This window comes from Rhinichthys klamathensis, unplaced genomic scaffold (genome assembly GCF_029890125.1).
Source record: "Rhinichthys klamathensis goyatoka isolate OS25496 unplaced genomic scaffold, OSU_Roscu_1.1 h1tg000191l_1, whole genome shotgun sequence".
In the NCBI taxonomy this organism is placed as follows: domain Eukaryota; kingdom Metazoa; phylum Chordata; class Actinopteri; order Cypriniformes; family Leuciscidae; genus Rhinichthys; species Rhinichthys klamathensis.
This window is the reverse complement of record NW_026606717.1, coordinates 4267223-4278977: the sequence shown is the minus strand read 5'-3', so window position 1 is coordinate 4278977 and position 11755 is coordinate 4267223. Positions and strand designations below refer to the sequence as shown.

Here is an 11755-nt window from a genome sequence, read left to right as displayed (position 1 = left end):
AAAATGTACTAAAATCAGAAAGATTGAACAGAGGTGCTACATTTTTGCTTGAGGGAGAGGGTGTGTGTGTCTGTGTGTGTGTGTGTGTGTGTGTGTGTGTGTGTGTGTGTAAGAGAAAGTGAGAGGCAGAGAGACAAGGAAACAGAGATCAAATAATGCTAGTCTATGCAATCATATCTTAGTGTAGGCTAGTTGACAATAACAGCGTAACAAATTCATAACGGAGATACCAACAGACAAATATTGGGTTAATCAAACACATTGTAATGGATTCTGCTTGCAGATAAATAGCTACACTCATTCACATTTGTCAATCACGTTATGTCAATCACGCTTGCACACTACGACACTTTCATCCGTTATATAAATACAATCGTAAGTTTTTCGCATCCGTAGCAAGCAGTTTGAATGGTGTTTTGACAATTCGGAGCCACCGAATCAATACGAAAAAACGCATACGAAAAAAACGCGGACTCAGTGTGCAATGGCCAGGGGGCTTGATGACGCTTTGGCAACTTTGCTCACTTTTGACAGCGACATTTCTCAAATTAATAATATTTACTGTTTCTGAGGAGATCTGCTAGCTTGTTTATTACACAGAGCGCTCGCTGCGAGTCTGACAGGAGGGTGGCTGGACCAATCGCGTGCCGGTCAGTCGAAACGGCTTCCCATTGACAAATGATCAGCATTTGTGTACATTTCTAAGCTTTTTGATTGGTTCTATACAACGTGTAACACCATTTAAAGAGCAGAGATAGTGACGTTTCAGGGGATACCCGGGAAATCCTGAGGTGACGAGAGGAGTTGAGAAAAGCAATGTTCATTTCCAGCGAATTTAGTAAAACTTTGTACACTTTAATAGTAATTTAAATACCTTTACTCAATTATCTGGACTACGAAACTTTGGGAGATTATTTTTGAATGTCTGTTCTTTGAAATTAGCACAAAAAAAAAAATCTATTATTTCATTGTTTTTCCACATAATCGGCCCATATCTTAAAATAGAACGTTGCGACTTCCGACTCATTTCGCCAGATCGGGTCACATATACTTGTATACTGTACATTCACTCCTCAAGAAACATCGGCCCCTGGTAATTAACCATAAAACAGCAATTATGCCAGATCTGATTGATGCTTCCTGACAAGGTGAGTGGCACAACAGAATCCCAAATGTGGTTTTCCTTGACCCTTCGAATTACCCTTTCCACCAGAATTCTGAGGCGTGCAATGGCCTGTGTTTTTTCACAGTCCTGTTTGCTGAACTGCTTAGCATGTTTGAAAGGTGGAATGATCAGTCTAGCACCAACACTGGAGAGCATATCCTCGATTGTGAACCCCTTGTCTGCCATGACCTCATCTCCAGGTTCAAGCAGGTCCAAAATGCCAGACTTCTTTGTGATCTCTTTGTCGGAGATTGAACCTGTGTAAAGCTGGGAGATGAAAGTCATTGCACCACATGGAGCTACTCCAACCAGACCTTTAAATGTTGTAGTGCTCTTGTAGCTGGAGAAGATCTCTGAGTGGAGTGTCAGAGATGTGGGGCTTTCACAGCGGATTTCTGTGCAATCCAGGATGACTCGCAGGTTTGGACAGAACAAACTGTACTTCTTTGGCATGGAGAAGCATATTTGTTGCTTGGACATCCAAATGGGTACTGAACCCAACACAAAGAACAGGTAGTTAGCCCAGGTGATAATGGCCCTACTCACTGTGGCCACGCTTACCCCAAAAATGTCAGCGATTACTTGTTCCCTCAGTCCAGCAGCTACTCGACAGGAATACATGAACAGTTCATCTATGAGCTGGATCTTCCGTGCAGGGCTAGGGCTTGGGGATGCTTCCTGTCCCATCCTCTGTGCCTTAGTCCAGTACACAAGATTGCTGGCAGATGGACAAACAGACTCCCAGAACACCTGGAAAACTTCCTGTGAGGGAAACTTTGTGTAGTATTTGATTGTGTGATCAGAAACACAAAATCTGCTCATTATTGCTTGTTTCTCTAGTGACATTTTCTGCAGCCTAGCCTCCAGCTCTTCAATGTACTGCAGAGCCTCATCTAATGCCCCTATAAAAATGTAAATAATATAGTTAGCAACTAATTATGCTGTTTTTTGTTTTGTATTTCACGTCACAGCACATTCTACACTGTTATCACACAAGCAAAAGTTAACATAAGTGCTTACCGGCAGGTGGGCGTGCCGCGTAGTCATGTTCCTCAACATGACTGGATTCATTGGGTGCATCCTCTGAGACCACCGGTTGCTCCTGAACACGTACATAATAATAATAATAATAATAATAATAATAATTCATTACATTTATATAGCACTTTTCTAGGCACTCAAAGCGCTTCACATAGAAGGGGGGATCTCCTCAACCACCACCAATGTGCAGCATCCACTTGGATGATGCGACGGCAGCCATATTGCGCCAGAACGCCCACCACACACCAGCTTACTGGTGGAGAGGAGACAGAGTGATAAAGCCAATTAGTGTATATGAGGATGATTAGGAGGCCATGATGGACAGAGGCCACTGGGCAAATTTGGCCAGGGTGCCGGGGTTACACCCCTACTCTTTCGAAAGACATCCTGGGATTTTTAATGACCACAGAGAGTCAGGGCCTCGGTTTAACGTCTCATCCGAAGGACGGTGCTCTTTGACAGTATAGTGTCCCCATCACTATACTGGGGCGTTAGGACCCACACAGACCACAGGGAGAGCACCCCCTACTGGCCTCACTAACACCTCTTCCAGCAGCAACCTGGTTTTCTCAGAAGGTCTCCCATCCAGGTACTAACCATCCACGCCAAGTCGAACAGCAGATCTCTCAAAAGCTGACAGCCTTTGAGGGGGTACATAGAAATTGTTCCAAGGGAAACGACTGGGAATGGCACCAACCTTCAGCCGCGAACTTCCTGGAATGTAGTCGACAGCGGTAAAATGCTGACTGCAGACATACGTGCTGCCTCTCCGAATGACGAACGTAGACCCTTCGTTCCGTCTAATAGCGATAACCCATTTCTTTTTTTGGTCTTCATTCAAAGGATACCCGTGAAAAGATAAATAAGGTTGTTTTTGCTTAGAATTGCTGCACTGAGGGACACTACAGGAACACTTATTCTTGGACTCGGCCATTGTTGTTGTCACCGGAAGTAAGTTTACCCGGCGTCGGTGAGCACCGGAAACACAAAACCCGGAAGTGTGAAAAAGGCTTATTCCTACTTCCATGGGAATTCCCTCGAGCGCTCTGCACGTGGCCATTATAAATGTCCCGTATTTAAAAGCTCTCGGCCCTCCGTCACATACCAAATATATGTATAATGTATATATGAATATAATTTTGGACACAAGAGGGCAGTATGGCCCTATGTATAATTTTGTGTTTAAACTAAACTATCACACGAAGAGCCCCTCCCCCCCTCCCCACACAGACACAGACACACACACACGAATGGCAGGGTGCATTCTCTCTGTCAGAGGGAGAGGGAGAGAAAATTCTCAGAAACATCCACATTCAAACTAAAATATCTGACTTCCTCTTGGTCTGAGCTAATGACAGTTAATTAGAAAGTTGTCCGGCTTGATCTGAACAATATGCGTACCGAGTTTTATGATTGTAGGTAAAACCATAAAACTAACACCCCCACTTTTGTCAAAAGGTGGCGCTACTGAGTCCCTGCACCACGCCCGTTTCTGAAACTTTGCACATGTCTACTGGCTAATAAATCTGATCTGTCTGTCGAGTTTCATGCAATTTCAAGCAATTTCAGGCATGCTAAGAGTCTCAAAAGCATAAAAAAAGAATATTAAAATTTGATGCGTTGCCATGGCAACAGTATCTAAGATGTCAAGAATCCATTCACAGGTCTACATCTGGCGTGTGTTTACATTATAGTAGTGAAGTTTGAAGCAAATCGGGTAAAAATAAGAGGGTGATTTCAAAGCATTTTGAAAGTGACACACTTCCTGCTGCCAGTTGGTGGCGCTATAACTTTGACTCACAATAGTCACATCCATGTGATCGGCCTCTTACAACGAACACACTGCTGAAGTTTCATCAAGATCAGTTAATGTATGAAGAAGTTATAACACACTTCCTGTTTCCATTATTTGCCATAAATTCGTTTCCTCGCCACGGCCACACCGTTCGAGATATCAAAAATCCGTTCGCAATTTGGGATCCTCAATGTCTTGACTTCATGCACACCGGGTTTGGAGACGAACGGCGGAATTCCCTAGGAGAAGTGTTTCAAATTCCTGAGCATGCGTTTCCAAACAACCCTAAATAGCCGACTTCCTGTTGGGCTGGCGTAAAAAGTAAGAGCATGAAGTATATATGAACCGATGAGATCTATATGTGTACCAAGTTTCAAATTATTACATGAAAGCGTGTTTGATTTATAGACCCAGTTTTCGGACCGCGTTCCAGGGGGCGCTGTCGAGCCCCCCTGCCACGCCCGGGTACCATCTTCAGCCCGGCCCTGATGGCCGCGGGTTCTGACCCGTGTGCAAAGTTTCAAGAGTTTTCGAGCACGTTAAGGGCCCCAAAAGTGCCCGAAAGGTTGATAGAAAAAGAATAATAATAATAAATATAGCTGCGAGCAGCGATTACGGGCCCAAGCCGGTGGCACCGCAACCCCGGTGCCTTTAGTTACCTAAAGGCACCGGGGTGGCGGTACCACCGGCTTTGGCCCTTCATCGCTGCTCGCAGCTATATTTATTTATTTATATATATATATATATATATATATATATATATATATATATATATAAAGCCGGTGGCACCGCCACCCTGGTGCCTTTAGGGTTATTGTGCACGACATGCAAAAACGTAACCCTGCTTTGACTGTCGAAAAGAAGTGTGCTGTAGAGCTTGTATCAGTGTGGGCTCTGCAAAAGTGTGCATTGAGGGCACATATCAACCACAAAGTATGCGAGAGCAACCTTCTGAAAGGTCAGGTCTACATCCAGGTCTACATCTGCCGTGTGTTTACATCATAGTAGTGAAGTTTGAAGCAATCAGGTGATTTCAAAGCTTTTTGAAAGTGACAGACTTCCTGCTGCCAGTTGGTGGCGCTATAACCGGGGTGGCGGTGCCGCCGGCTTTCGCCCTTTCATCGCTGCTCGCAGCTATATTTATATATATACACACACAAACACACACACACACACACACATATATATATATATATATATATATATATATATATATATATATATATATATATATATATATATATATACATAAATATATATATATTGTTTTTTTAAGAGACAAGACAGAATATTACTTGCCTGATCTGATTAGAAAAATAGTGTTTGTGTGTGTGTGTGTGTGTGTGTGTGTGTGTGTGTGTGTGTGTGTGTGTGTGTGTGTGTGTGTGTGTGTGTGTGTGTGTGTTTGTGTGTGTGTGTGTGGCGTAATTGAACAATGTAGACATAAAAACATACTCCGTCCTTTTGTTCATACAGGACATTATTCAAACTGCAAAGTGTTTACTTATATTTGTGTACACTTGCAATAAAACACAACATTGTGCTTTTGTCAAGCTATAAACTCTTGTCAAACTGTAAACTACAACTGTCACCCAACCAAAATCTCTTACACACACACACACACACACAGTTTAAAAGCAAAAAATATCAAACAATCCTATTTAAAAACAGTCTGTGGGAGCCATCTTTTGGACATTCATCATATCGCATTGGTTTTCATTTCTTGTCATCAAACAGAGCCCTAATCTGTTTATTTTTTCAGTTACACATTCTACATTGATTAAAAAAGAAAAATCAAATGTGTTTTTATTTTATACAGAAATAAATAATCTATCATTCAGATGAGAATAAAGTTAGTGTTAGTTCAAATTTTAAGGAAAACAAATATATGATCTGAAATATACCACATTCATTTAAAATTCATTCAGGTTCAATTACCAAACATACAATCTTAATGTAATTTAAAGCAAACAATACATTTAAAATATATGGGTTGTATGACTATTTTTTAATATAAAAAGATATATATCCAAAAAGACAAGGCCTAAAGTTTAACAAGGGTTAAACTCTTATCACTGTAACAGACACAATCACACACACAATCACACACACACACACACAAGTCAAATCACTTACATTTTACATGCAATATTGACTTTTTTTCTGTTTCAGCAGCGAAAATAGTTAAACAAAGATCACAGCAGAACCATCGCGCATCTCACAGCAACGCGTTCTCATTACTGAATGATTCAGCATTTTGAACGAATCGGTTGACTCAAAGATTCAATGACCAATCAATCCATAAACATCTATCTCATTCATGAATGACTCAGTCGTTCAAACGAATGAATCAATGACTCGCTCATTAAGACGGTCGCCTGGCGACACTTAATGACGGTTTAGTGTTATGTTTAAAAGTATCATTCTTTCCAACGATTGTTAATTAACTCATATTTGAAACATAAGCTATATTTATATATATACATACATATACACAGACATACACAAAAATAAAATAAAAACACATTTGAAATGTGTTTGCTTACTAAATTGTGAGCTGAACGAAAGTTGCAGCAAATATCAGCAACAGGAGTCAAATTTCATTAATCACGAGAGTGAAGAGCTGACTGAAAAGATGATGACGGAATAGGCTATTTTATGTAAAAACGCCTATTTAAGCGAATCTGTCATTGTACTCTTTTATTGTTGTGTTTTCCGTGAAAAATAATAGACTATTGAACTCACAATTCAAGCAATCGGCCCCCGAAATTGCACTAATTTTAGTGACACTAAAAAGTATGCGGCTGCACTGGCATTCATAATGGTGCGCGTCCATGGCGACGAGCGAGCAGAACAGAGCGAACGTTTAGTTAATTTCTACTTCCATAGGAATTCATTCGAGCGCCACCATTTCAATGTCCGTGCGGACGTCCATATTATACTTTCGCTTTCAAGTTAGTGTTTTTAAACCCCCCAGCGGGAGGTTTACACAATTGGTTTACACAATCACACGTTGATTAACCGGTGGGAAAATATTCCCATAGTAACATCCCTAATATATAAATATATATAAATTCAATAGGCCTACCTGATTTTGAACACAAGAGGGCAGTATAGCACTATATATGATTTGGATTATTATTATTTTTGACTAAACAACCATTCTGGCTGTTTTTAAACTTAAAAATAATTCTTAAATTGAAAAAAAGGAATAAAATGGGTTTAGTTCTAATATTTGTATAATTTTATATAAAAATAAATGGTGTATAATTACATTTTAGAAAGATATGAGACATGCCCTGATTCTTTTTTTGACATTACTTGAATCCCTCAACCATAGCAAAACCGTTTGAGATATTCAATATCTGTTCACAATTTAGCATCTTCAATGTATTTTCATCATGTTGAAAAAGTTTGGCATGAATAAAATAAACTACTTAGGAGGAGTAGCTAAAAACTCAGAATCTGAAATCCACATTCAAACCAAAATATCTGACTTCCTGTTGGTCGTAGCTAATTACGGTAAATTAGAAAGTTGTCCGGCTCGAAGAGTACAATATACATATCGAGTTTTGTTACTGTAGATAAAACTAACCCCCCCACTTTTGTCAAAAGCATTTAGAAAGTGACACACTTCCTGCTGCCAGTTGGTGGCGCTATAACTTTGACTCACAATAGTCACATCCATGTGATCGGCCTCTTACAGCGATCACACTGCTGAAGTTTCATCAAGATCAGTTAATGTATGCAGTAGTTATAACGCACTTCCTGTTTCACGTTTCTCGCCATAATTTTGTTTCCTCGCCACGGCCAAACCATTCGAGATATCAAAAATCCCCTCGCAAACTTTCATCCTCAATGTCTTGACTTCATGCTGACCGAGTTTCGTGCCGTTTGTTTGAATTCTCTAGGAGGAGTATTTCACATTCCATTGCGTGTGTTTTACCAACAACCCTAAATAGCCCACTTCCTGTTGGGCTGGGGTAAAAAGTAAGAGTGTGAAGTATATATGAAACGAGGAGATCTACATGTGTACCGAGTTTCATATTATTACATGCAAGCGTGTTTGATTTATGGACCATGTTTTCGGACCCCGTTCCAGGGGGCGCTGTCGAGCCCCCCTGCCACGCCCGGGTACCATCTTCAGCCCGGCCCTGATGGCCGCGGGTTCTGACATGTGTGCAAAGTTTCAGGAGTTTTTGAGCATGTTAAGGCCTCCAAAAGTGTCCAAAAGGTAGTAAAAAAATAATAATAATAATAATAATAAATATAGCTGCGAGCAGCGATTACGGGCCCAAGCCGGTGGCACCGCAACCCCGGTGCCTTTAGTTACCTAAAGGCACCGGGGTGGCGGTACCACCGGCTTTGGCCCTTCATCGCTGCTCGCAGCTATATTTATTTATATATATATATATATATATATATATATATATATATATATATATATATATATATAAAGCCGGTGGCACCGCCACCCTGGTGCCTTTAGGGTTATTGTGCACGACGTGCAAAAACGTAACCCTGCTTTGACTGTCGAAAAGAAGTGTGCTGTAGAGCTTGTATCAGTGTGGGCTCTGCAAAAGTGTGCATTGAGGGCACATGTCAACCACAAAGTATGCGAGAGCAACCTTCTGAAAGGTCAGGTCTACATCCAGGTCTACATCTGCCGTGTGTTTACATCATAGTAGTGAAGTTTGAAGCAATCAGGTGATTTCAAAGCTTTTTGAAAGTGACAGACTTCCTGCTGCCAGTTGGTGGCGCTATAACCGGGGTGGCGGTGCCGCCGGCTTTGGCCCTTTCATCGCTGCTCGCAGCTATATTTATATATATATATATACACACACACACACACACATATATATATATATATATATATATATATATATACATAAATATATATATATTGTTTTTTTAAGAGACAAGACAGAATATTACTTGCCTGATCTGATTAGAAAAATAGTGTTTGTGTGTGTGTGTGTGTGGCGTAATTGAACAATGTAGACATAAAGACATACTCCGTCCTTTTGTTCATACAGGACATTATTCAAACTGCAAAGTGTTTACTTATATTTGTGTACACTCGCAATAAAACACAACATTGTGCTTTTGTCAAACTATAAACTCTTGTCAAACTGTAAACTACAACTGTCACCCAACCAAAATCTCTTACACACACACACACACACACACACACACAGTTTAAAAGCAAAAAATATCAAACAATCCTATTTAAAAACAGTCTGTGGGAGCCATCTTTTGGACATTCATCATATCGCATTGGTTTTCATTTCTTGTCATCGAACAGAGCCCTAATCTGTTTATTTTTTCAGTTACACATTCTACATTGATTAAAAAAGAAAAATCAAAGGTGTTTTTATTTTATACAGAAATAAATAATCTATCATTCAGATGAGAATAAAGTTAGTGTTAGTTCAAATTTTAAGGAAAACAAATATATGATCTGAAATATAGCACATTCATGTAAAATTCATTTAGGTTCGATTACCAAACATACAATCTTAATGTAATTTAAAGCAAACAATACATTTAAAATATATGGGTTGTATGACTATTTTTTAATATAAAAAGATATATATCCAAAAAGACAAGGCCTAAAGTTTAACAAGGGTTAAACTCTTATCACTGTAACAGACACAATCACACACACACACACACACACACACACACACACACACACACACACACACACACACACACACACACACAAGTCAAATCACTTACATTTTAGATGCAATATTGACTTTTTTTCTGTTTCAGCAGCGAAAATAGTTAAACAAAGATCACAGCAGAACCATCGCGCATCTCACAGCAACGCGTTCTCATTACTGAATGATTCAGCATTTTGAACGAATCGGTTGACTCAAAGATTCAATGACCAATCAATCCATAAACATCTATCTCATTCATGAATGACTCAGTCGTTCAAACGAATGAATCAATGACTCGCTCATTAAGACGGTCGCCTGGCGACACCTAATGACGGTTTAGTGTTATGTTTAAAAGTATCATTCTTTCCAACGATTGTTAATTAACTCATATTTGAAACATAAGCTATATTTATATATATACATACATATACACACACATACACAAAAATAAAATATAAACACATTTGAAACGTGTTTGCTTACTAAATTGTGAGCTGAACGAAAGTTGCAGCAAATATCAGCAACAGGAGTCAAATTTCATTAATCACGAGAGTGAAGAGCTGACTGAAAAGATGATGACGGAATAGGCTATTTTATGTAAAAACGCCTATTTAAGCGAATCTGTCATTGTACTCTTTTATTGTTGTGTTTTCCGTGAAAAATAATAGACTATTGAACTCACAATTCAAGCAATCGGCCCCCGAAATTGCACTAATTTTAGTGACACTAAAAAGTATGCGGCTGCACTGGCATTCATAATGGTGCGCGTCCATGGCGACGAGCGAGCAGAACAGAGCGAACGTTTAGTTAATTTCTACTTCCATAGGAATTCATTCGAGCGCTCTGCGAGCGCCACCATTTTCAATGTCCGTGCGGATGTCCGCACTTTACTTATTTAAAAGCAATCGCTAGTGTCACACATCGATTGGTGGGAAAATATCCTCACAGCCACATACCTAATATATATATATAAATACAATAGGCATACCTGATAAAAAAAGTTTTATGTACTACGTTGAAATCATTTTGAACACAAGAGGGCAGTATAGCACTATGTATGATTTGGAAAAAAAAAAATTTTTTGACTAAACAACCATTCTGGCTGTTTTTAAACTTAACATAATTCTTTAATTGAAAAAAAGGAATAAAATGGGTTTAGTTCTAATATTTGTATAATTTTATACAAAAATAAATGGTGTATAATTACATTTTAGAAAGATATGAGACATTTCCTGATTCTTTTTTTTACTTTAATTTAATCCCTCACCATAGCAAAACCGTTTGAGATATTCAATATCCGTTAACAATTTAGCATCTTTAATGTATTTTCATCATGTTGAAAAGTTTGGTGGGAATAAAATAAACCACTTAAGAGGAGTGAGTAAAAATGTAGAGGCTGGTTTTGCAAAACATCCACATTCAGACAAAAATAGCCGACTTCCTGTTGGGCTGGCTTAAAGTTAATTAATAAACTAATTATATAAAACTATTGTCAATGCACGACAATTAAACTGGTTATATGCCTTTACTTTATTAATAAAACTTATTTAATAAATACAAGGCTTAAGACATTTATTTTCCTTTTTAATGCAGGCCAAACCACACAGCAGTGAAATGGTTAATCTAGCCCCCCTCCCCCTCCCCACACTCACAGACACACACACACACACTCACAGAGACGTAGGCTCAGAGAGAGAGAGAGAGAGAGAAAATGACCATATTCAAACCAAAATATCTGACTTCCTCTTGGTCTGAGCTAATGACAGTTAATTAGAAAGTTGTCCGGCTTGATCTGAACAATATGCGTACCGAGTTATATGATTGTAGGTAAAACTATAAAACTAACAACCCCACTTTTGTCAAAAGGTGGCGCTACTGAGCCCCTGCACCACGCCCGTTTCTGAAACTTTGCACATGTCTACTGGCTAATAAATGTGGTGTGTCTGTCGAGTTTCATGCAATTTCAAGCATGTTAAGAGTCTCAAAAGCATCAACAAAGAATATTAAAGTTTGATGCGTTGCCACGGCAACAGTATCTAAGATATCAATAATCCTTTCACAGGTCTACATCTGCCGTGTGTTTAC

The 11755-nt window shown here is 39.3% G+C and overlaps 1 protein-coding gene across 1 annotated transcript; it reads right to left on the bottom strand.

Annotated features, from left to right (window-relative positions):
• Positions 1-1050: 1050 nt before the first annotated feature.
• Positions 1051-2269, bottom strand: LOC130095597 (uncharacterized). The gene is made up of 2 exons (XM_056262351.1): positions 2186-2269; positions 1051-2067 (listed from the first exon to the last, which is right to left on the bottom strand). Exon 2 carries the CDS (start codon positions 2009-2011, stop codon positions 1067-1069), a length of 945 nt encoding a protein of 314 aa, XP_056118326.1. The 5' UTR covers positions 2012-2067; positions 2186-2269; the 3' UTR covers positions 1051-1066.
• Positions 2270-11755: the final 9486 nt, after the last annotated feature.

What these genes read in the sequence shown, in the direction of transcription:
- LOC130095597 (XM_056262351.1), bottom strand. Translation starts at nt 2,011, where the DNA reads ATGTCACTAGAGAAACAAGCAATAATGAGCAGATTTTGTGTTTCTGAT.